Here is a 27,072-nt window from a genome sequence, read left to right as displayed (position 1 = left end):
GGTCTTGGGCCTCCTCCATCGCCTGCTCCCTCACCACCCGATGCCTGGAGGAAGAATGCCTCATCACATGCCTCAGGATGCTCCAACCCCATGGCATCAATGTGGATTTCACCAGTTTCCTCATTTCCCCCTACCCCCACTTTAACCCAGTTCCAACCTTCCAGTTCAGCATCGTCCTCGTGACCTGTCCCACCTGTCAATCTTCCTTCCCACCTATTCCCCTCCACCCTCCCCTCCAACCTATCACCTTTACCTCCACCTCCATCCACCTGTTGCACTCTCAGCTACCTTCTCCCCAGTCCCACCCCCCTCCCATTTTTCTGTCCACCACTGAGGCTCCCAGCCTCATTCCTGCTGAAGGGCCTTTGCACTCTCGACTCTAATCTCCAGCATCTGCAGAACCCACTTCTGCCTGAGAAGGATATGAGCCAAAGTGCTGGCAAATGGGACTAGACTAGCTTAGAATATCTGGTCAGCATGGACGAGTTGGACCAAAGGTTCTGTTTTTGAGCTGTACATCTCTGTGACTCTATGAGAGTCAATTTGAACAGTAATTAGTTTACAATAAATATAGGGTAGGGGAATGGGTCTGGGTGGGTTACTCTTCGGAGGGTCGGTGTGGACTTATTGGGCTGAAGGGCCTGTTTCCACACTGTGAGGAATCTAAAAAAAAAGTTAGGCGAAAGTGAGTACTGCAGATGCTGGAGATTGGAGTCAAAATTAGAGTTGTGCTGGAAAAGCACAGCAGGTCAGGCAGCATCCGAGAAGCAGGAAAATCGAGCAGGAATCCTGATGAAGGGCTTTTGCCTGAAGCATCAATTTTCCTGCTCCTCGGATGCTGTCTGACCTGCTGTGCTTTTCCAGCACCACTCTAATCTTGACCAAAAAAAATGTTGTTTAGTTTTATAGATAGAACTTGGATATTGCTGGAAAAATTGTACATTTTGTCAAAGCTTTTTGTTTTGCACTCATAGAACCTCTACAGTGCAAATATAGGCTTTTCAGCCCTTAAAACCTGCACTGACTCTCCAAAGAGCATCCATTCCCCCATCCCATAACCCCTCATTTCTCATGGTTAATCCATTCAGCCTGCACACCTCTGGGCAACTCCAGCATGACCAGTTCACCTTTGATTTGTGAAGATACCCACACAGATGCGGTGAGAATGTGCAAACTCCACACAGAGAGTTACCCGAGGCTGGATTTGAACCCTGGTCCCGTGAGGTAGCAGTGCTAACTAACACCTGTGTCACTGTACTCTTCAGGACAACTCACATGAATACCAATTTAGGGAGCAAAAATAACATTTATACTGTATGAACCGAGACTGCTGATTAGTCGGCAAGTGAGTCAAACTGGTAATGTCACAGGACTGGTATTCTAGAGAATAGGCGCACATGTTAAAATCCCACTGTAGTAACTTGTATTAAAATTCAGCCAATAAATCTGGAATTAAAAGCTGTTCTCAGTAATGGTAAACATGGAACTGTCATCTATTGATTCACGTCATTTTTGGAAATACATGCCATCACCAAATCTGTTAAACATGGCCCAATTTTCTTTCTACCACAGTTAGCACATGTTATCGTAATAATTATTTTAACTGACCTTATTTATCTTATTAAACATTTGCTAAAACCTCATTCACATCCTTGTTACTTCTAGACTGATTGTTCCAATGCACTCCCAGCTAATCTTTCATACTACGGCCTCCTTGAATTGTAGATCATCCGAAATGGTGCTGTCTGTATGCTAGGCCCCTGTCCTTCTCACCTGATTGTCCCTGAGCTGCATTAGCACCTGTTCAAGAAGAATGTTGACTTTGAAAATTCGCTTTCTTCACAGAATCACCGACTTGTTGTGGCTCAAAAGGAAGTCATTCAGACCATCGTGTCTGCACCAGGTGGCAAACTCCTGCCCTTTCCCCAGCCCTGCACGTTATTTCTGTCTAAGTAACGCGCTCTTGAACGGCTCAATTGAACCTGCATCTAGCACATCCCCAGGCAGTGCATTCCAGACCCTAGTGTGTGAAAAATAAATTCTTATATCACTCATGCTTATCTGGCACATTGTTTTAAACCTTTGGCCTCTTGTCCTATTTTTGTTTTACGAGTGGGAACAGCTTCTCCCTATCTACGCTGTCCAGGTCGCTCACAAGTTTGTAAACCTCTATCCAATCTCCTCTTAGCCTTCTTTTCTCAGGTTTATTTTATATGTACCTTTCCTTCACCTCACCCCTCCATATCTCCAAAACCTCCTCCAGCAGCACAGCCATCGGAGATACCTGTGCCTTTCTCATTCTGGATTCTTCTGCGTTCCCAATTCTCATTGTACCACCATTGGAAGCCAAGCCTTTAGTTGCTGTAGGCCCCATGCTCTGGGATGCCCTGGCTGCACCTGTCCAAATCCATACCTCACCTCCCTCCTTTAATATAAACACTTGAACCTACTTTTTTGACCAACCTTTTGGGCATGCGATCTAACACTGCCTTGTGTGGCAGTGTTGTATTTTGTTTTAGCATGCTCCTGTGTGTAGCACCTTGGGATGTTTTATTCTATAAAATGCACTGTGTAAAGTTGTTGTTAACGCGGTTGACTGAAAGACCCTGGTTTTCCGCTCTCCATTTGTTTCCGCATTGAACTGAGCTAAATTCCCATTGACTGATGCTGCCTTCCGGTGTCACTCCTGAATCGACCTCCCAAACCGACCCTTTGTGAACGTGAAGTTATTCAAAATCTCAGTTGTTCATGTTCTAAATCACCGCCAGCATACTGGTTAACGTCATTATTTCCTGGTTAAACATGTCCCTGATTTTAAAATGCACAGACCCATTTTCAAACCCATCCGATAGCTCAGCCCTGCCTAACCTTGCCAACTCCATTGGTGCACATTCTTCCAAGATATCTATTCTCCTCTAACTCCCGCCTCTTCAGAATATCAAAGTTTAATTGCTCCACCATTGGTGGCTGTGTCTTTAGCTGCCTGGGTCTGAAGCTCTGGAACCTAAACTCTCACCCATAACCTCGCTGTCTCACTGCCTCTCTCTCTCTCTCTCTCTCCCCTTCTTTAAGACTCCTCTTGAAACCCATCTCTTAGAAATAATAAAACACAGGAGCAGCAGTAGGCTATTCAGCCCATTGAATCTGCTCCCCCATTCAATGGGATCATGGCTGATCTGACAATCCCCAACTCCACTTTCCTGACTTCCCCCCATAGCCCTTGAGCCCTTACTGATTAAATATTTGCCTATCTCGGCCTTGACTTTTATTTTCCTTTTTGTGGGATGTGGGCATTGCTGGTTGGGACAGCATTTATTGCCAGTCCCTAGTTGCCCCTTGAGAAGGTGGGGGTGAGCTGCCTTCTTGAACTGCTGCAGTCCACCCGCTGTGAGTTGACCCACAATGCCCTTAGGGAGGGAATTCCAGGATTTTGACCCAGTGATAATGAAGAAACGGCGATATATTTCCAAGTCAGGGTGGTGAATGGCTTGCAGGGGGTGGTGTTCCCATATATCTGCTGCCCTTGTCCTTCCATTTAAAGTGGACATGGCTTTAGAAGGTGCTGTCTAAGGATGTTTGGTGAATTTTTGCAGTTGTTCTTGTAGATAATACACCATGCTCCTCCTATCATTGGTGGAGGGATTGAATGTTTGTGGATGTGGCGTGAATCAAGCGAGCTGCTTTGTTATGGATGATGTCAAGCTTCTTGAGTGTTGTTGGAGCTGCACCCATCTGGACAAGTGGGGAGTGTTCTGTCACCCTCCTGACTTGTGCCTTGTAGATGGATTTGAGGAGTGAGGAGGTGAGTTATTCCCTGCAGTATTCCTAACCCCTGACCTGCTCTTATAGCCACTGTATTTATATGGTGAGTACAGTTGAGTTTCTGGTTAATGATAACTCCCAGAATGGTGATGGTGGGAGATTTGGTGATGGTAACACCATTGAATGACAAGAGAATGGTTAGATTGTCTCGTATTGATGGTGGTCATAACCTGGCATTTGTGTGGTGTGAATATTACTTGCCACTTGCCAAGCCTGGATATTGTCCAGATCATATTGCAAAGAACAGTACTGCACAGGAACATGCCCTCTGCCCTCCACGATTGCGCCATTTTGCCCTTCCATACTAAATCCATCTTCATTTGCAAGATCCATATCCATATATTCCCTTCCTATTCGTGTATTCAGCCGGGAGCTTCTTGAATATTGTTATTGTGTCTGCTTCCACCACCTCCTCCAGGCACTCACTTAACCACCCCCCCCACCACACACCCCCTTCTCACCACCCCCCACCACCCCCCAACGCCCCCTGCATGATGAACCTGTATCCCTTATTATTGATCACTCCACTGTGGGAAAATCCTCCATCCATGCCATTCACAATCTTACAAATTACCATCAGGTCGCCCTTCAACCTCCTGCATTCCAGTGAATACAAACCCAGTCTATCCAACTTTTCTTCATAGCCAAAATCCCCCATCCCAGGTAACATCCTGATAAATCTTCTCTGTACCTTCTCCAAAGCATCCACATCCATCTGATAGTTTAGATTAGATTAGATTCCCTACAGCGTGGAAACAGACCCTTCAGCCCAACAAATCTACATCGACTCTCCGAAGAGGAACCCACCCAGACCCATTCCCCCCACTCACGCATCTATCACTATGGGCAATTTAGCCTGGCCAATTCTCCTGACCTACACATCTTTGAATTGTGGGAGGAAACCGGAGCACCTGGAGGAAACCCACGCAGACACGGGGAGAATGTGCAAACTCCACACAGTCAGTCACGTGAAGCTGGAACCAACCAAACCCATGTCCCTGGCACTGCGAGGCAGCAGTGTTAACCACTGAGCCACTGTGCCACCCACATGCTGCCCTGCTGTATCCTCTGACAATCCTCCTCACTATCCGCACTCCACCAATTTTAAAGTGTGGTGACAAGAAATGTATGCAATATTCCTAGTGTGGTGTAATTAAAATTCTATAAAGCTGCAGCATAATTTGTCTGTCCTTATACTCAATGCCCCTCACAATGAAGGCAAGCATGCCACAAGCCTTTTTTACTCCCTTATCTCTCTGCACTGCCACCTTCAGTGATCTGTGGACCTGCACACCCAGATCCCTCTGCATATCAATACGCCTAAGGGTTCTGCCATTCGCTATATAATTTCCACTCGACCTTCAAAATAGATTACCTCACAATGATCCAGATTAAAGTCCATCTGCCGTTTTTCTGCCCATGCCTCCAACTGATCAATATCCTTCTGTATCCTCTGACAATCCTCCTCACTCTCCGCACTCCACCACTCTTTGCATCGTTCACAAGCTTACGAATTACAAAGCTTTTCACTGTACCCAGGTAACCTGACAATGAATCAAATCAAATCAAATTAGACCCACCAAGTTTTTCACCAAATCATTTATGTGGCATACGAACATGGACTGCTTCAGTATCTGAGGAGTCACAAATGGTGCTGAACATTGTGCAATCATTGGTGAACATCCCCAGTTCTGACCTTATGATGGAGGGAAGGTCATTGATGAAGCAGCTGAAGATGGTCGGACCTAGGACACTACCCTGAGGAAGTCCTGCAGAGATGTCCCGGAGCTGAGATGACTGACTTCAAACAATCAGAATCATCTTCCTATGAGCCAGGTATGACTCCAACCAGCAGAGAGTTTGCCCCCCAATACCCATTGATTTCAGTTCTACAAGGGCTCCTTGATGTCACACTCACTCGAATGCAGCCTTGACATCAAGGGCTGTCCCTCTCCCCTCCCCTCTGGAGTTCAGCTCTTTTGTCCATGTTTGAACCAAGGCTGTAATGAGGTCAGGAGCTGTGTGGCCCTGGTGGAACCCAAACTGGGCATCACTGAGCAGGTTATTGCTGAGCAGGTGCTGCTTGATAACACTGTTAATGACACCTTCCACCACTTTACTGATGGTCGAGAGTAGACTGATGGGGCGATAATTGGCTGGGTTGGATTTGTCCTGCTTTTGTCCCACCCCTCCAACCGTAACAATGACAGAACCTCCCCCCCACCCCCGTCCTCACCTTCCATCCTACCAACCTTTGCATAAATCGCATCATCTGCCATAATTTCCATCACCTCCAAATGGACCCAACCAACAGGGATATATTTCCCTCCCCACCTCTTTCCGCTTACCGCAAAGACCGCTCCCTCTGTGATTACCAGGCCAGGTCCACGCCCCCCAAAAACCCACCCTCCTGTCCTGACACCTGGGCCCACACCTCCTCCTTTACCTCTATCTAAGGCCCCAAAGGAGCCTTCCACAACTATCAAAGTTTTACCTGCACACCCACCAATGTCATTTCTTGTATCCGTTGCTCTCAATGCTGTCTCCTCTAGATTGGGGAAACTGGACGCTTCAGGGAACATCTCCAGGATCCCCGCACCAATCAATCCCACTGACCAATGGCCCAACATTTCAACTCCCCTTCCCACTCTGCTGAGGACATGCAGGTCCTGGGCCTCCTCCACTGCCACTCCCTCATCACCCGACACCTGGAGGAAGAGCGCCTCATCTTCTGCCTCTGAACACTTCAACCCCAGGGCATCAATGTGGACTTTTCACCAGTTTCCTCATTTCCCCACCCCCCACATTACCTCAGTTCCAACCTTCCAGCTCAGCACTGTCATTGTGACCTGTCCTATCTGCCAATCTCCCTTCCCACCTATCCCCTCCACAGTCCTCCCATCTCCAACCCCATTCACCTATTGTCCTCTGAGCTACCTTCTCCCCAGCCCCAGCCCCCTCCCATTTATCTCTCCACGCTGGAGGCTCCCTGCCTTCATTCCTAATGAAGGGTTTTTGCCCGAAATGTCGATTTTCCTGCTCCTTGGATGCTGCCTGACCTGCTGTGCTTTTCCAGCACCACTCTAATTCTAGACTCTGATTTCCAGCATCTGCAGTCCTCATTTTTCCCTTTCATGGTCATCAGTAGATTCTTAATTCCGGATTTTGTTTTTTTTAAAATTCAGATTCCACCAATTGCAGTAGTGGGATTCAAACCCATGTCCCCAGAACATTAGCTGAATTTCTAGATCAATAGTCTAGCAATACTGTCTCTAGGTCATCACCTCCCCTATACTTAATGAAACAGCCTGAATAGCCCTCAGTAGTAAAGAATTGCACAGATTCACTACTTTCTGAGAAAATAAATTCTTTTTCATCTCTGTTTTAGTGTTCAACTCCTCATCCTGAGATTGTACCCTCTGGTCCCAAGGGAAAACACTCTTTCTGCATCTACCATGTCAAGGCTCTGAAGAATCTTGTATGCTTCAACGAATTAACTCCAATTAGGACAGGCCCAACCTACTCAACATCTCCTTGTAAAACAGTCCCTCCACACCTGATATCAGCTTAGTGAATGTTCTCTCAATTGCATCCAATGCCAGTATATCTGCCTGACGTAAGGCGCAAAAGACTGATCTTGCTCTTCGAGTTGGATTTTGCTCTTTTGCCCAAGTTTCTCCTGCTGTGGCTCAAAATTAAATGTAAAGTGCTCCAATTGGGATGTGTTGTTACATCCCGAATGCTAAATAAACACAAGTTTTGTTATTGAGAGACAGAGAGAGACATAAGAACGAGGAGCAGGAGTAGGCCATCTGTCCCCTTGAGCCTGCTCTGCCATTTAATAAGATCATGGCTGATCTTTTCATGCACTCAGCTCCACTTACCCATCCACTCACGATGACCCTTAATTCCTTTACTGTTCAAAAACCTATCTAACTTTACCTTAAAAACATTCAACGAGGTCACCTCAACTGCTTCATTGGGCAGCAAATTCCACCCGTTCACCATCCTTTGGGTGAGGAGGTTCCTCCTCAACTCAGTCCTAACCTACAGTCCAGACCTATAGGATTTGAATAATATTCCCCCTCTGACAGTTTAAATGTTTGAACTAAGTTTTTGTTTCAAAGAATGAAGAAAATCTGGGAGCATAAAGGGTGGCGTGGCGACTCGGTGGTGAGCACTGCTGCCTCACAGCGCCAGGGACTCAGGTTCGAATCCAGCCTCGGGCAAACGCCTGTGTGGAGTTTGCACACTCTCCCCTTGTCTGTGTGGATTTCCTCTGGGTGCTCCGATTTCCTCCCACAGTCCAAAGATGTGCAGGTTGGGTGATTTGGCCATGTTAAATTGTCCATTGTGTTCAAGGATGTGTAGGCTAGGTGCAGTAGTCAGGGGTAAATTCAGAGTAATAGGATAGGAGAAATGGGTCTGGGTGGGATACTCTTCAGAGGGTTGGTATGGACTTGCTGGGCTGAAGGGCCTGTTTCCACACTGTAGAGATCCTATGATTATAAATGAGCTGTCAATAAAAGTGACAGCATAATTACTACGGTAGCTGCTATGATGTCGAGGTGCCAGTAGTGAACAAGGTCAATGCACACAATACCAGGTCCTAATCCAGCAGATCTATTTGAAATCACAAGCTTTTGGAGCGCTGCTCCTTCATCAGGTGAAATCTGCTGTGAAAGCCTGGCTGGTTTACCAGTGTCCCTTTAGGTTCCTTACAAGTGACTCCTGTCCTAATGCCAATGTGGTTGGCTCTTAACTGCCCTGTGAAGTGGCTAAGACATCCACTTAGTTAAGACAACTGAAAATCAGTGTCAGAGTTGCCAGGGAGATCCACATCGCAAGAATTCATTTTTATAAAGAGCCTCTCTCCCTCTCTACCCAGCTGTGACCTTTGCTGTGCCTCAGTGTTCCTGCTGCCCTCTGCCAAGTCAGACTTGCTGGACTGGTGAATACTTTGGTGTTGGCAGAACTTTGCTTAAGCCTGTGTGAGTGCTGCTGACCAGAATGTTGTGGCCCGGCCAGTACTCCCTACGTTTACAGCAGAGAGAAAAAGAAAACCCACGAGTGTAATTAGCCGTGCTATTTAGATAGTGAGACCACGGTACAGAAAACAAAAATAAGATGTGTTTGCCCATAACTGCCAGCAGTTATGAGGTCTGACTGCACTTTCCCAGTGACTCACGTGAAGGAGTGTGGCTTACTGTTGGGAGACAGTCGCAGTCTTGCAAAGATGAGGAGGTGTGCAAATGCGATGAGATGGCACTAGCCTTGGGTTTTCCAAACCTAAACATTGCAGGATCTGGGATGGACTGAGGGAGGGACAAATTCCACAACTGAATCCTTGAGAAGGATAAAATAAGCATGACACATCACAATAAGGCTGCAGAAGCAACATCATTGAATCACGGGGATGCCAGACTGTATGAAAGGATTTCCATTTATAATGCATCTGACTTGGCCTCAAAATGTCCCAACATGCTTCATAGTCAATGACGCACATTTGGAGTGCAGTTGCACTTGCTGTATAGTCACCCTAAACTACAACAGAGCAAGATCACAAGTACAGCAATCCCTCGATCACCAGATAATCCATTTTTAAAAAAATGCTTGCTCGGGGATAAACCATCAGAGATAACTCCCTCCTGCTGTTCTTCAAAAAGAGTGTCACAGAATTTCCTGTGCCCACTTCTGAGGGCAGATGGGAGCTTGGTTTAAGATCTCACTCAGAGGATGATGCTCACTCCAGCAGCTTAGAATTCATGTTCAAGATTCTGAAAGGGGATTTGGAAGTCACAGCCTTCTGACTTAGAAGCTGGATGAGCTTGGTTTGACAAAGTGAGCAACAGGCGGGCAGTTGCCAAACCAAATAAGACCTTGATTTCTTTGCTCATGTCAAATGCTTCTCTCTTAACAACTCCCAACTGCCTACCGTGGAAGAGTCTGGAACAGTCTGAATCCAACGCTCATGCCTGGGCTGTCTCTTTCAGAAACACTCTCCCATTCTGCAGGGTGGGTTTAGCAGCAAGAAGAGTCAGATTGGGTGTATGGGGCAGTTGATCTCTCTTGCTATCAGTGTTTGATTCTTATTGTAAATGAAATTAAGTTCTCCAAACCCGTACCACCTAAAGAATTAAGCGGGGGTGAAAAGAAAGGTTCTATAAATTCTTCCCAGAAACAGAGGCAGGAGATAGAGTCATAGAGATGTGCAGCACAGAAACAGACACTTCGGTACAAGTCATCCATGCAACCAGATATCCTAAATTAATCTAATTCCATGTGTCAGCATAGGACCCCTTTCCCTCTGAACCCTTTCTATTCACATACCCATCCAGATGTCTTTCGAACGTTGTAATTGTACCAGCCTCCCCCACATCCTCTGGTAGTTCATTGCATACACACACCACCCTCTGCATGAAAAAGTTGGCCCTAAGGTCCCTTTTAAAACTTTAACCTCTCACATTAAACCTATGCCTCTGGTTTCAGACTACCCCACTCTGGGAAACAGACCTTGGCTATTCATCCTATCCATGCCTCTCATGATTTCATGAACCTCAAAAAGGTCACTCCTTAGTCTCTGATGGTCCATAGAAAATAACCCCATCCTAGTCAAACTCCATATCACTCAAACCCTCCAAAGCTGGTGACATCCTTGAAAATCTTTTCCATACCCTTTCAAGTTAACAACATCCCTCCTCTAGCAAGGAGACCAGAATTGAATGCAGTACAGTATACCAAATGTGGCCTAACCAATGTCCTATGCAGCTGCAATATGACCTCCAAACTCCTCTACCCAATGCACTGACCAATAAAGACAAGTGTACCAAACACTTACTTCACTATCCTGTTTACCTGTGACCCCACTTTCATGGAATTATGAGCCTGCACTCCAAGATCTCTTTGTTCAGCAACTCTCTCCAGGACCCTACCTTTAAATGTATAAATCCTGCTCTGATTTACCTTTCTAAAATGGAACGCCTCACATTGATCTGTATTAAACTCCATCTGCAACTAGATGTTCAAGCTTGATAGACACCTGGTAAGGAAGGGAAGTAATTGTCACAGTTGATTATTGAGGTATTCCTTGAGGAAACTATGAAATAGGGGAAAGATATTAAGGCACAGGGAGTCATGGAGGCGAGTCTTGAGAATCCCATTCCACTTTCTAAAGGAATGTAAACTCTTCCCACATCCTCCTGCCCAATATCAGCAAATCATTAATTGCTCACTTTCATCATTAATCAAGCGTTTACTATATGTTAATTGGCCACTGTATCGCATCATAACAGTGACCAGACTTTGAAATGAAACCATTGATGGTGAGCTGCTTTGTGATATTTGGAGCAACTGAAAGAAGTCATATTTCTATCAGAGCTTTGCTAAGCCCATTGATAAGAACTTAATAACATAAGAACTAGGATCAGTAGTGGATCATTCAGCCCCTTGAGCCTGCTCCAACATTTATTACAATCATAACTGATCTCATCTCACTCCACGCCATTTTCCTGCCAACTCTCTATAACCCTTCAACCCTTACGAATTAAAAATCTATTTCTTCCTTAAATTTATTCAGGGTCCCAGTGTTTGCCACACTCTCAGGGAGTGAACTCCACAAATTCACGATGCTTTGAGAGAAACGATTTCTCTTCAAATCTGTCTTAAAACTGTGACCTCTCCTTCTTGAAGTGACTTAAAAGGGGATGGAAGGTAGATTGAGTTTGGCATTGTTTGAAACTCATCCCACTGTGTGCTTTATTTACAGGAAATGCCAAAATAGACACTTCCTAAAACGTTGAATTTCTTTAGATGAATTTAAACTCAGAGCTTTAATGGATTGGAGTGTTGAAGATTGGAAAATGGATGGAGTTTCCTGGAACTCAAAGTTCCTTGGTGTAATTCTCTGAACTGGCTTAGAAGGACAGAGGGTGATCTGATTGAATTTTAGAGAATACCAAGGGGCCTGGATAGAGTGGAGGTGGAGAAGGTGTTTCCACTAGTAGGAAAGACTGGGACCCAAGGGCACAGCCTCAGAGTGATGGGACAACCCTTGAGAACTGAAGTGAGGAGGAATCTCTTCAGTCAGAGGGTGGGGAATCAGTGGAACTCACTGCTACAGAGGGCGGTGGAGGCCAATGAGTGTACTTAAGACAGAGATAGGTTATTGATTGATAAAGGGATTAAGGATTACAGGGAGAGGGAAGGACAATGGGATTGAGAAATATATCAACCATGACTGAGTGGTGGAGCAGGCATGATGGGATAAATGGCCTAATTCTACTCCTATTTCTTAGAATCTTATGGCTACATTTTAAGTTAATCAGCTGAGATTACTATGATCTTAGATGATGTTGATACTCAACAAACCTGATTCCAAACAGGAACCTAGTCATAATTTTAATCCTTTTAATTTCAACAAGGTGGTCTCTCACTGAAACATAAACACGTAATACTACTGACAATCCTTTAACGATAAACTGAAAGCTTATTATGGAAAAAATGAAGATAAAATGGAATAATCCGAACCATCCACGTATAATACAAATTCAAAGATGTTTTTAACACACAGTAAAAGTATAATCCCACTAATTCCAAAGCATTCCTGTATAAACTGAAAGGAAACAAAACAGCATTTGTGTAGTAACCCAAAATACGTCACTGGTACAGCTCTCAACACATCGTTTGTATATTACCACCATTCCTGTATCCAATACTTCAGCAGGTAAAGTCACCTGTAACCAACATTCCCTCTAAACTGCATGGCTATGTATGCAGGCTGCATGTCCCATGCACGGTGATTGGTACATCAAACACAGCATTGGTTTCTGATTCTGTAAGGCACTGCCTCACATGTGCCTCGGAGACCTGTGTAGTCAGTAAGAAAATTAAGACCATGGGACCATAAGACGCAGGAGTGGAAGTAAGGCCATTCAGCCCATCGAGTCCACTCCGCCATTTAATCATGGCTGATGTGGGGCATTTCAACTCCACTTACCCGCAATCTCCCCGTAGCCCTTAATTCCTTGCGATATCAAGAATTTATCAATCTCTGCCTTGAAGATATCCAATGTCCCAGCCTCCACTGCGCCCCGAGACAATGAATTCCACAGGCCCACCACTCTCTGGCTGAAGAAATGTCTCCTCATTTCCATTCTAAATTGACCCCCTCTAATTTTAAGGCTGTGACCTTGGGTCCCAGTCTCCCTGCCTAACGAAAACAACTTTGCAGTGTCCTCTCTTTCTAAGCCATGCATTATCTTATAAGTTTCTATCAGATCTCCCCTCAACCTTCTAAACTCCAATGAATATAATCCAAGGATCCTCAGCCATTCATCATATGTTCGGCCTACCATTCCAGGGATCATCCATGTGAATCTCTGCTGGATACACTCCAGTAAAAGTATGTCATTCCTGAGGTGTGGGGCCCAAAATTGGACACAGTATTCTAAATGGGGCCTAACTAGTGCTTTATAAAGTCTCAGAAGCATGTCGCTGCTTTTCTATTCAGAAGAACCCTGCTTGTGACTTCAACATTTAGGTTGCAACAATGATAGTTTCACATGGGTTTAAATGTGATCAGCTTTAAGTAATCTCTTCAGGGGTTTATTCCAACACTTCTGGTCTGAGCCTGAAACTAACTTTTCACTACCAGGTAACTTAATTTCCCACATATCCTTCCCTCTTCTGGAACACATTGCGCATGGCTATCCTATTCCAAAGACTTCACATAACTGCGCCACTCAAAATCAAAAGCGAAACTAAAAGTCTGTTTCTCTCTCAACTTGGATATTTCCTTTAAGCTTAAACAAAATTTCCGAAACTGTCCAACTAACCTTGAGACCTCATTATTTCCAATGCTGGATCACGCCTAAAATGAACAAATGTCCACAAATACACAAAACTCACTCACTCTGAAGCTGGGCTGAGAAACTATTTTTCAAAATAATTCATTGTAACTGTAGAAATGCTGACAAATTAAATATTAACTTCAAACACACAGAAACCCATCACTTCATATACATTCACTGGATGCAACACACACTCTTACAGACTCATTCTCTGCAAACAGAAAGAATATTTTCAAGACCTTGCACCAATTTTGAACTACCTGGGAGTGTCGAGAGCCTGTTCATTCCCAATGCTTTCCACATGGCAAAGATTTGGCCAGTCAACCTGACAACCAATTATAAATTGACAGCCAGTTATAAATTGATGTGATGGTTTGAAACATGGCATTCTTGCATTTGTCCTGAGGAAAGTAAGATGAAAATTTGGATAACACGTCTCTCTTTTCAGTAATATTAGGATTAGATACGAGGAAGGTGGGATTTAGTTAATGTACTATAGCCATAGAGCTGTAAAGCACGGAAACAGATTCTTCAGTCCAACTCATCCATGCCAGCCAGATAAATCCAGCCCCATTTGCCAGCATTTGGCCCATATCCCCGAAAACCCACCCTATTCATACACCCATCCAGATGCTTTTTAAGTGTTGTAACAGTATCGGCCTCCACCACTTCCTCTGGCAGCTCATTCCTTACCTGCACCACCCTCTGCATGAAAAAAAAATTGCCCCTTAGTCCCTTGTAAATCTCTTCCTCCTTTTTCAATGTGCCGATGATTTGGTTTATTTCTTTTCCTCAAAGTTCCCAAACAACGCAACAGCTTATAAAACAGTAATTACTGCTCCTAGAATTCAAGAAAATCAGCTCCAACACTGAAAATACCTCAAAACAAAAGAGCAGCTCTTACAACCACAACGTTTTCCGTCCTCCATCTTGGATTACCCAGAGCTGATGGAGTGAACTTCAACACAATAGAGTTTGAGTGGGATGAGATGCTTTTGGACAGTTAAGATACCAGAGGATGGTCTTCTATGGGCCACGTGGATTTGTCTTGACCTTAGATTTGCTGATGTGCTTATTCCATTTTCTTTTAAACTTCTCTTCTCTTTGCAGCTCTTCTTGTGGTGGAGACTGATACATTCGGCAGCCATGTGCGAATAAAGGGCAAAGAGACAGGTCATTACATCTGCATGAGCAAGCGAGGGAAGATTCTGGGCAAGGTAATTCTTACTTTCTGATAGATGTTTCTAGTATGAGGTCCTCACGTATCATGTGGACCTAGGAACGGGAGCCTGTTATTCATTCCGGTTGGATCAGGTTTGATCTGAATCTTAACTCCATTTACCTGCCTTGAACTTATATATGCCTTGCTCACAAAATCTATCCATATTTAGCTATTTCTGTAGATCAGCATTGTTAAAGTGGAATGTTTTCTTTATACTTAAGATATCCAATGTAGCTTTTGTACCTGCTTGATCAACTTCTTGAAACATTTCACTGTGCCAATGAAATGGCATTGAATAGCACAGCACAGGAGGCCATTCAGCCGGTAAGTCTGTGCTACCTCTTGTGCTTGTCCACAATCCATTTAGTCCTTCCATCCACTTCCCCATATCCCTGCAATTTTCACCATTGAGTATTTATGCCATTCCTTATTGATGGTTATTATTGAATATGTGTTACTGCCCTTTCAGATAACACATTATAAATCATTGTTGAAAATGTTTTCTCTCATGTCGTCTTTTCCAACTACTTTACATCATTACTCGCTGGTGAACAACTCTTCAGGGATGAGGGATAATGTGACTCAACTGAACGCAATCCAGAGACCCAGGCTAATGCTCTGAGGCTATGAGTTTGAATCTCACCATGGCAGATGGTGACATTGGAATTCGATTGTTACATCTGAAATTTGAGGGCCTGTAATGCTGGACTTTTTATGTCTTTTTTTCCCTTAGAATTTGTACTCAAGAAGGTGTACCTATGTACCTTTGTACCTAACATGGTGCCATAAGTGGTGCCTTGTAAACTTTTCACTCTACTCATGTGAGTACATGTGACAATAAGGCGAAATCAATTCAAATCAGTTCATGTTTTTAAAAAATGAAGCGGTCTAATGACAAGCAGGAAACCATTGTCATGAAAACCCATCTGGTTCATAAATGTCTTTCAGGGAGCGAAATCTGTCAGCCTTATCTGGTCTGGGCCTACTTGTGACTCCAGACCCACAACAATGCACATGGCCCTTAACTGCAAGCCATTCAGTTCAAGAGCAATATTGGGATGTGCAACAAATGCTGGTCTTTCCAGTGCTGTCCATAGTCCACAAAATAATTTTTTAAAAAGTCATTGGGCACAATTTCTCTTTATTTACTAACAAACCCATTCAGAGTTTAAACAGCTTTACCAAATTTCACCTTACTCTTCTTGGTTTCCATGTAAGGGGAATCCCTCATGCCTGGAACCTTCATGTTCATCCCATAAGGACAGAAGACATGGGAGCAGAAGTAGACCATTCAGCCCATTGAGTCTGCTTCATAATTCGATGAGATCACAGCTGATCTGAAAATCCTGAACTTCACTTTCCTGTCTTTTTCCCAAGAATGTTTGATTCCCTTTACCACCCTCTGCAGTAAGGATTTCCACAGACTCAGAACCACTGGGAGAAGAAATTCACCTTCTTCAATGTTTTAAAAGGTTGACTCTTTATTTGGAGATTTATTTTATGCCTTCCAGACTCTCCCACAAGGGAAAACAATCTTTTTGCCCATTCGGTCCCCGAAGGATCCTGTATGTTTTAATAAAGTCACGTCTCATGCTTCTAAATTCTCATGAGTACTAGAGTCTGGTCATCAGCATTGGACACAACACTCTAACTCTACTAGTGTTTTGTATAATTAACTTTATCATAGCTTATGTATTCAATGCTCACCACTACATAATATAGTAAGGTCCCGGGGAGTGTTGCTGAACAAAGAGACCTTGGAGTGCAGGTTCATAGTTCCTTGAAAGTAGAGTCGCAGGTAGGTAGGATAATGAAAAAGGTGTTTGGTATGCTTTCCTTTATTGGTCAGAGCATTGAGTATAGGCATTGGGAGGTCATGTTACAACTGTACAGGATGTTGATTAGGCCATTTTTGGAATATTGTGTGCAATTCTGGTCTCCTTCCTATTGGAAGGATGTTGTGAAACTTGAAATGGTTCAGAAAAGATTTACAAGGATGTTGCCAGGATTTGAGGAGAGGCTGAACAGGCTGGGGCTGTTTTCCCCAGAGTGTCGAAGGCTGAGGGGTGACCTCAAAGAGGTTTATAAAATCATGAGGGGCATGGATAGTATATATAGACAAAGGTTTTTCCCTGGGGTGGGGGAGCCCAGAAGTAGAGGGTATAGGTTTAGGCTGAGAGGGGAAAGATATAAAAGGGATGTAAGGGGCAACTTTTTCACACAGAGTGTGATATGTGTGTGGAATGAGCTGCCAGAGGAAGTGATGGAGGCTGGTACAATTGCAACATCTAAAAGGCATCTGGATAGCTATATGAATAGGAAAGGTTTAAAGGTTTACATTGTTACAGCACAGAAGGTGGCCATTCAGCCCATCATTGCTGTACCAGCTCTCTAAATGAACAATTCACTTAATGTAATTCCCCTCCCACAATCCTTTGCACATTCCTTCTTTTCCGACAATGATCCAATTCACTTTTGAATACCTCAGTTATACTTGCTCCACCCTGTGGTGAGATAGTCTCTTTTAGATCTTGACCATACAGTGCATGAGAAGGTCCTTAGAAAGTGATTATTCAGCCATCAATGCCTGAAGGAGCTGACCACGATGACACAATGGGCCAGATTGCCTACTTCTGCACTTACTGTGGTTCAATTAGTCCCAACCATTTACTCTTTTCCCACAGGGTTTACAAGTAAGGGTGAAGGCCACAGATAAAAGAGATAGTGGCAGAGTGTTGAGTGAGTAGCGGAGATGGTAGCATTGTGGTAACACTAATGGTCTAGTAACTAAGACAGCTAAGTAAACATTCTAATGATTATAGGTTCAAGCCCCATCATAGCAGCTGGTGAAGTTCAATCAATAATCTGGCCTCAGTGATGGTGATTACAAACCCATTTTTGTTTGTTAGTGTGGATAACATGACTGACCACTGATCAGAAGACTGTTGGCTAGACTCCTACCTGGTTTATGTGCATTTGATCATAGAATCCTTCTGGTGTTGGAACAGGCCATTCAGTTCAACAAGTTCACACTGGCTCTCTGAAGGGCATCCCACCCAGGCTTACCCTACCAACCCTATAACTCCATATTTCTCATGGCTAATTCACCTAAATGCACATCCCTAGACGCTGAGGACAACTTAGCATGGCCAATCTACCCAACCTTCACATCTTTGGACTCTGGGAGGAAACTGGAACACTTGGAGGAAACCCACACAGGTGGTTGCCTGAGGGTGCAAGCAAACCCAGATCCCTGGCACTGTGAGGCAACAGTGCTAACCGTTGAGCCACTGTGCCACCCCATGACATGCTTATTGGTCTATGAGTATGATTCCCTGGTAACAGCTTGTAGTATAAGGATGTGAGAAGACCTGGGTTCTAATCCTGGATGAACCTTGATTGTTAGGGGAGATGGTGGCAGAGGGTTAATGTCATCAGGCTAGTAATCCAAGACTGCAGGTTAATGCTGTGTGAGTATGGATTGGAATCCCACCATGATAGATGATGAAGTTTGGATTTATTTCTGGAGTTGAGGATTATCAGAACAGCCATGACCTCATTGAATGATGGAGCAAGTTAAATAGCCTGCTTCTGCTCTGTTACTGAAAAAAAAACACTATTTGGTTCACTAATCCTCACTAATCCAGAAAGTCGTGGCTCAGTGGTTAACATTACTGTCTCACAGTGCCAGGGAGCTGGGCTCAATCCCCTTCTTGGGTGACTGTGTGGAGTTCACACATTCTTGGTGCTTTGGTTTCCTCCCACAGTCCTAAGGTTAGGTGGATTGGCCATGTCAAATTGTCCATTTTGTGCAGGCTAGGTGGATTAGCCAGGGGAGGTTGAGGGATGAGTCTGGGTGGACTGCTATTCTGAGGACTGGTGTGACTTAATGAGCCAAATGGCCTGCTTCCACACTACAGTAATCTAAATCAGTCTCTAGTGTATGACTCAAGACCTACAGCATTGTGGGTGGCTCTAATTTCCCAGCAATCCGCCCAGTCAGTAGGTAATTAGGAATGGCAACAGATCCTGTCCTTGCACAAGTCAGCCATTTCCATGGCAGAATGAAGAAATAACAAACAGTGATGAACAACTATTTTTCAGATTGGGGGAAGTTAAGATTCCCCAACGGTTGACATTAGGATCATAATTTTTTTAATTCATCTAAATGGGTGTCTAAGAGACAGTTTCAAAATTTGCAAAAGTTGGGTGGGGTGAAGAGGACGCAGAGAGTGTGGAGGAATCAGCAGTCATGTAATTGATAACATTCAAGGCAGAGCAGTGCATGATACATTTTGGTAGGAACTAAAGTGAGAAGCAAAGGAATATAAATCAAAGGAGCATAAAACTCTGGGATATATGTGCACTAATCATTAAAGGTAGCAGGTTAAAAATAAAAGCATAACAGATTAGTCATAGTCATAGAGGTCTACAGCCAACAGAGTCTACGCTGGTCTAAAACAACCACCTGACTATTCGAGTGCCTTGATCTTCATGATTCCAAGCTTTATAAACAGGAGCACAGAGAACAAGTGCAAAGGAGTTATGATGATTTTCAATAAAACAGTACTTCAACCTCACTCCAACATATGGAGTGAAGTTCTGGGCACATCACTTTAAGGAAGGCTTTGGGGAAAAGTGCAAAAAAAAAGGTTTACAAGAATACTTCCAAGGGGGCAAATATGTGGGCAGCGCAGTGGCTGCCTCACAGTGCCAAAGACCCGGGTTCAATTCCCGCCTCAAGCAACTGTCTGTGTGGAGTTTGCACATTCTCCCCGTGTCTGCATGGGGTTCCTTCGGTTTCCTCCCACAGTCCAAAGATGTGCAGGTGAGGTGAATTGGTCATGCTAAATTGCCCGTAGTGTTAGGTGAAGGGGTAAATGTAGGGGAATGAGTCTGGGTGGGTTGCTCTTCGGAGGGTCGGTGTGGACTTGTTGGGCCGAAGGGCCTGTTTCCACACTGTAAGTAATCTAATCAAATAACGACGCAGATTAATTGGAAAGGTTTTTTTTTATCTTAAAAGAAGAGAGTGGACAGAATTGGCAATGGTAAAGTCACCAGCCCATAGGACTACCCTCCCATTAGGGAGAAAGCTGAGGGTCACCTTGCCTCCAGTGAGGGGAGAGGTTGTGAGGGAGAGTCCTTCAATGGTAACCTCAGCTGGAATTGAACGCGTGGTGTTGGCATCACTCTGCATAGCAGACCAGCTGTCCAGCTAACAGAGCTAACCAACCCCTTACACATGGGGGTCAATCATTAGCAACCTAAAGCCACAGGAGATTCTCGAACAGGCATCCAAACATGTGCTCAGAGGTGCTCTAAGGAACATCCTAAGAGTTTATGGAAAGAATCCCAGAGTTTAGGACTCAGACAGCAAGTGCCCACTAAGGCATCAGACAAGCCTGTGTAAAGAAAGGAGTCAGAGAATGGTTACAGCAGAGAAGGAGGTCATTCTGCCCAACCTTTCTGGACTTGCTCAATGAAGGACAAGTTCTCCTGGTGCCTATTCCTCATGCACATTCTTCGTTTTCATAGTATAATCCAAAACCTCTTAGAAGCTTTGGTTGAATCACTCCCAGGCAACACATTCCAGATCAAAGCCACTCACTGCACGAACAGCTCTTTCCTCCTGTCTCCCTCACTTCTTTCGAAAATTAGCTAAAACTTGTGCCTTCCTGTTCCTTTTCCCCATGTGGGAACATTTTTACCTGTCCACTGTAATACCTAATACCATCATAAAGGGAGTGAAAGAGTTAAGTTTAAATTCCAAGATCAACATTTCCCTTGCCTCACTGAAAATGCCTGGGTGGAGTAAAAAGGGAACAGTGTGGGCTCTTAGAGGGGTCAAAGGAACCTGGCTCTTAACACTCTTACATTGCCTCTCAATTCCAAACACTTCATCTCTTATGCAAGTAGCAGTGATGTTAAAATTTAAACACTATATGTTAGTAGGTGGCAGAGTGGGTCAGATAACCTTGTACCCCCGCCTCTGACTTCAATCCTGTTGAATGTTAAATAATAACCAAAAGGACTGTGGATGCTGAAAATCAAAAACAAAAATTATTTCTCAGCAGGTCTAGCAGCATCTGTGAAGTGAAATCAGAGTTAACGTTTCGGGTTGAGTGACCCTTCATCAGAAGGCATCCCGTTAATGGAAGATGCTTGCTGCTGTTAATCTTCCCAAGAATCCATTCTGTGTACTTAATTCACATTGTGAAGACAGCTATTCCTTCCAATCTCCTGAACATGCCATGTTTTATCATTGGGTATCTGGGTGTCAGTAATGAGGCCTGCATTCATTGTTCATCCCCAATTGTCCTGGATCTGAGACGCTTGCTTAGAGATATGTAGGTTAGACCAGGTAAGAACAACAGATGGGCTTTTAATGCTTTTTCAATTAAACCCAAACTTTACTATGTGCTGCAGACAGATTTGATTTCCTATCCCCAGAACATTAACCTGATCCTCTGAATCACTGGCGTGATATTTCCACTGTATCACTTCCTCAACGCTGCTTATAGCTTTGAAACAATGCTGCCTCATCATTCTATCAGGGTTTTCCTCTGAGTTTAATACCTAAGAGCTTTACAGAGTTGTACTGCTGGATGGATACCTTGACTTTCAGGATGGCAAATCGAGGGAAGCGGTCTGACAAGCTTCTGGTCAGGCAACTGAGCTCAGAGATACAAACTGGGACACTTATCGGCATTCTGACCTAGTCACTCCTTGACTGAAGATCCTAGTTCACTGAGGATTTGTGTTTGAGTATTATCATTGGGTGATAATACATTAAGCTTCAATCCGCAATTTGAGAGGGAGAGGGTACAATCGGAAGTGACAATATTTCTGTTGAATAAAGGGAACTATGGAGCAATGAGGGTGGAGCTGGCCAAAGTGCAATACCTTAGCAGGGATGACAGTAGAGGAACAATGGCGGATATTTCTGTGTATAATGCAGAAGATGCAGGATCAGTTCATTCCAAAAAGGAAGAAAGATCCTAGGAGGAGGCATGGGATGCCATGGCTGATGAGGGAAGTTAAGAAAAATATAAAGTTAAAAGAGAAAAAGTATAACATAGCAAAGGTAAGTGGGAAAACAGAGGACTGGGAAGCTGTTAAAGAACAACAGAGGATTACTAAGAAGGAAATATGCAGAGAAAAAATGTGGTACGAAGGTAAACTGGCCAAAAATATAAAGGAGGATAGTAAAAGCTTTTTTAGAAATGTGAAAGGCAAAAAAATGGTTAAGAATAAAATTGGGCTCTTGAAGACAGAAACATGGGAATATATTATGGGGAACAAAAAAAATAGCAGAAGAATTGAATTGTTACTTCAGATCTGTGCTCACTGAGGAAGACACAAGCAATCTCCCTGAGGTAACAGTGGCTGAAGGACCTGAACTGAAGGGAATTTATATTTGCCAGGAATTGGTGTTGGAGAGACTGTTAGGTCTGAAGGTTGATAAGTCTCCGGGGTCTGATGGTCTACATCCCAGGGGACTGAAGGAGGTGGCTCTAGAAATCATGGATGTGTTGGTGATTATTTTCCAGAGTTTGATAGATTCGGGATCAGTTCCTGCGGATTGGAGGGTGGCTAATTTTGTACCACTTTTTAAGAAAGGTGGGAGAGAGAAAGTAAGAAATTATAGACCAGTTAGTCTGACCTCAGTGGTGAGAAAGATGCTGCAGTCTATTATAAAGGATGAAATTACAACACATCTGAATAGTAGGAACAGGATAGGTCAGAGTCAGCATGGATTTATGAAGGGGAAATCATGCTTGACTAATCTTCTGGAATTTTTTGAGGATGTAACTCTGAAGATGGACGAGGGAGATCCAGTAGATGTAGTGTACCTGGACTTTCAGAAAACTTTTGATAAAGTCCCACATAGGAGGTTAGTGAGCAAAATTAGGGCGCATGGTATTGGGGGCAAAGTACTAACTTGGATTGAAAGTTGGTTGGCTGATAGGAAACAAACAGCAGTGATAAACAGCTCCATTTTGGAATGGCAGGCAGTGACCAGTGGGGTACTGCAGGGATCCGTGCTGGTTCCACAGCTTTTTCCAATATATGTTAATGATATAGAAGATGGTATTAGTAATAACATTAGCAAATTTGCTGATGATACAAAGATGGGTGGCAGGGTGAAATGTGAGGAGGATGTTGGGAGATTACAGGGTGACCTGGACAAGTTACGTGAGTGGTCAGATGAATGGCAGATGCAGTTTAATGTGGATAAATGTATGGTTATCCACTTTGGTGACAAGAACAGGAAGGCAGATTACTACCTCAATGGAATCAATTTAGGTAAAGGGGCAGTACAAAGAGGTCTAGGTGTTCTTGTACACCAGTCAATGAAGGTAAACATGCAGGTATAGCAGGTAGTGAAGAAGGCTAATAGTATGCTGGCCTTCATAACAAGAGGGATTGAGTATAGAAGCAAAGAGGTTCTTCTGCAGCTGTACAGGGCACTGGTGAGACCACACCTGGAGTATCGTGTGCAGTTCTGGTCTCCAAATTTGAGGAAAGACATTCTGGCTATTGAGGGAGTGCAGCGTAGGTTACGAGGTCAATTCCTGGAATGGCGGGACTACCTTACCTAGACTGGAGCGACTAGGCTTGTATACCCTTGAGTTTAGAAGACTGAGAGGGGATCTGATTGAGACATATAAGATTATTAAAGGATTGGATACTATGGAGGCAGGAAACATGTTTCCGCTGATGGGTGAGTGCCAAACCAGAGGACACAGCTTAAAAATACAGGGTAGACCATTTAGGACAGAGAAGAGGGGAAACTTCTTCACCCAGAGAGTGGTGGCTGTGTGGAATGCTCTACCCCAGAGGGCAGTGGAGACTCAGTCTCTGGATTCATTTAAGAAAGAGTTGGATAGAGCTCTCAAGGATAGTGGAATCAAGGGTTATGGAGATAAGGCAGGAACCGGATACTGATTGAGGATGATCGGCCATGATCATATTGAATGGTGGTACAGGCTCGAAGGGCAGAATGGCCTACTCCTGCACCTATTGTCTATTGTGTATTGTCTATTCATTTTGATGAAAAAAAAACTGCAAAGGTATGAGTACCTGAGAAACAGTAGTGACAATGGTAGGCAGCTCACCACCACCTTCTCCAGAGCAATTATGGATGGGCAATAAATATTAATAAAAATAAGTAATGATATAAACAAATAACAATAAGTCCAGAGCTTGGCCTCCCTTTTTGCCAAAACAAAGTATTAACAATAGCAATTTATATTCCCTCAGTTATGGTCTGTGTCTGTGGAGAGATATCATGCAGTGTTTACTAGCTTGATAGAGACCTTTAGAGACCAGCAGGCAGCGCAGAGGCTAGGGTGTATCACTATCTCAGTCAAGAGTGTGGAGTTGGAAAAGCACAGCAGGCCAGGCAGCATCGAAAAGCAGGAGAATCAACGTTTTGGGCAATAGCCCTTCATCAGCTGCCTGACCTGCTGTGCTTTTCCAGCACCACACTCATGACTCTGATCTCCAGCATCTGCAGACCTCACTTTCTCCCTGTATCACAGACAATGTTCCTTTGAGTTAATCAGGTTCTACACTCCTGATAGAAGTTTCTGTTCATCATTAGTTTGTATTCTTGTTATAGTGCCACCTCAGCAGTGGCTAAACCCAATTTTGCTAATTTACAGTTAATCCATTGTGTCTGTGCTGGCTGGTAAAGACTTGACTAGCCTCATCCCATATTCCAGTTCTTGGTCCAGAGACCAAAGGCACTTCAAGTACATTTCCTAGTCTTTCTTTTAAAAGAGACTTTAAGAGTTTCTGCTCCTCCTATCCTGTTAGGCACAATGACCAACTTCCTCTGAGTGAAAATATTTTTCCTGAATTCTGCTCCATATCTTCAACTTGGCTAAATGTAAATACCAAAAAAAGGTACAGATACTGGAAATCAGGGAAAAAAAAACAGAAATTGCTGGAAAAGCTCGACAGGTCTGGCAGCATCTGTGGAGAGACATCTGAGTTAATGTTTCGGATCCAGTGACCCTTCTCCAGAACTGATGGCAACTAAGAAAAGGTTGGGTTTTAATCAGAAGTCACTACAATCCTCGTTAATAGCTATTCACCCTCCTAGCTGGATTGTTATCCACTCCTTTGTCCAACTGTTCATCCCTCTCCCTTTGGGCTCTATCCCCAACTATTGTTTACTCCTTACTTCCTTCCCTCCACATTATCTTCTGCTTAAAAATTAACCTTTTCCCATGTTCTGAGGAAGGGTCACTGGACCTGTTAAGCTTTCCCAGCAATTTCCGGGGTTTCTTTGGGTAAACTTGAAACATTTTGGAGAAGTGGTACAAAGGGATTAGATTAGATTACTTACAGTGTGGAAACAGGCCCTTCGGCCCAACAAGTCCACACCGACCCTCCGAAGCGCAACCCACCCATACCCCTACATTTACCCCTTACCTAACACTACGGACAATTTAGCATGGCCAATTCACCTGACCCGCACATCTTTGGACTGTGGGAGGAAACCGGAGCACCCGGAGGAAACCCACGCAGACACGGGGAGAATGTGCAAACTCCACACAGTCAGTCGCCTGAGGCGGGAATTGAACCCAGGTCCCTGGCGCTGTGAGGCAGCAGTGCTAACCACTGTGCCACCGTGCGGCCCTCCAGCCTAAGGCAGACACATTTGAAATTAGTAATGGAATCAAGGGTTAAGGGAAAGGGCAGGAAAGTGGAGTTAAGAATTATTAGATCAGCCATGATCTCAGTGGATGGCGGAGCAGGCTCGATGTGCTGAATAGTTTTTAAGTCTAATGGTCTTACAATCTCACCTTGATTGGAACAACACAATAAAGGGATAGAAGGGGATGCAGATGAAGGAACTACACTGAGAGCAGGTTCATGTTAGATAAATTGACAGTGTAGTAAATGTTTTGGAATTGTTCAGTATCCTTTCAATAGCCACAGTTTTTTTTTGTGTATGAAAGCACGCAATAGAGTGTGGTCTGTCCACTAAGCTGATTGAAGGGGAACCGTTGGTCAGGATGCTGTGATAAATCCCCCTGCCTTTCTTGCAATCCCGTGGGATCACTTACATTCTCCAGAGCTGGCAATTAGGACCTTGGTTTGACATGCCTTCTGAAAGACAGAACCTCTAACAGTGCAGCATTCCCTCAGTACCGTAACCTTGCGCTTCTGCCTTTGAGCCGTGGGGTAGGCCTTGACCCCTGATTTGGGTGATTTAATTGACTGAGCCACATCTGACACCATAGTCCCTATGGGATGTGGGTACCAGTGGCAAAGTGGGTATTTGTTGTCTATCCCTAATTGCTCCTGAGAAGGTGAATGAGCCACTTTCAAGACCAGCTGCAGTTTCAAATACAAAACATGTTTTTGTAGGGAAGGGGTGTTACTAGCTAGATCAACATTTATGTCCCATACCTAATTGCCCTTGACTATGTGGCACAACTGAGTGGCCGAGTTAAGAAGCAACTATACCACTGTAGTCTGGATCAGTGGTGCTGGAAGAGCATAGCAGTTCAGGCAGCATCCAAGGAGCAGCGAAATCGAGGTTTCGGGCAAAAGCCCTTCATTAGGAATAAAGCTTTATTCCTGACGAAGGGCTTTTGCCCGAAACGTCGATTTCGCTGCTCCTTGGATGCTGCCTGAACTGCTGTGCTCTTCCAGCACCATTGATCCAGAATCTGGTTTCCAGCATCTGCAGTCATTGTTTTTAGCTATACCACTGTAGTGCGGACTAGTGCTACAGGGATAGCAGAATTCCTTCCATAAAGGGCATGAGTGAAGTGTTTCACTATACCTGATGGTTACAATACAAAAACTAGCTTTCAGATCCAGACTTATTAATGAATTGAATTTAAATTCCACCAGTTGCAGTGATGTGATTTGACTGGTGTCCCCAAAATAGTCAAAAAAAAACAGAGAAACGAAAAGCAGAATTAACATCTCGAGTCCAGTGAAGAGCAGTAGCCAGGAAAGGGTGGTCTATATGCTGAAGACTGGTGGTGGTGGAGGTAAGCAATGAGTGGAGGTGTAGCCCAGAGAGAGAGAAAGAGGTGAGGCAAAGAGATTGATAATGGTAGCTAGGGAGAAAGAAAAGCTGATAATGGGGACCATCATTGGGTGAAACTGGGTTGGCTGTGCTGAAAGTAACCCATGTGATGGGGAGGCCTG

At 44.1% G+C, this 27,072-nt stretch overlaps 1 protein-coding gene across 1 annotated transcript in view; it reads left to right on the top strand.

The window, feature by feature from the left end:
- Positions 1 to 27,072, top strand: part of fgf24 (fibroblast growth factor 24) — a 137,833-nt gene that overhangs the window by 94,522 nt on the left and 16,239 nt on the right. Inside the window, exon 4 of the mRNA XM_060837939.1 lies at positions 14,781 to 14,887. Within this exon, the coding sequence (XP_060693922.1) occupies positions 14,781 to 14,887 (107 nt within the window). The remainder of the gene's footprint in view (positions 1 to 14,780; positions 14,888 to 27,072) is intronic.

The sequence above is a fragment of the Hemiscyllium ocellatum genome, chromosome 1 (genome assembly GCF_020745735.1).
Source record: "Hemiscyllium ocellatum isolate sHemOce1 chromosome 1, sHemOce1.pat.X.cur, whole genome shotgun sequence".
NCBI lineage: Eukaryota > Metazoa > Chordata > Chondrichthyes > Orectolobiformes > Hemiscylliidae > Hemiscyllium > Hemiscyllium ocellatum.
The sequence above is the reverse complement of the archived record's forward strand: the minus strand, read 5'-3'. Positions and strand labels throughout refer to the sequence as shown.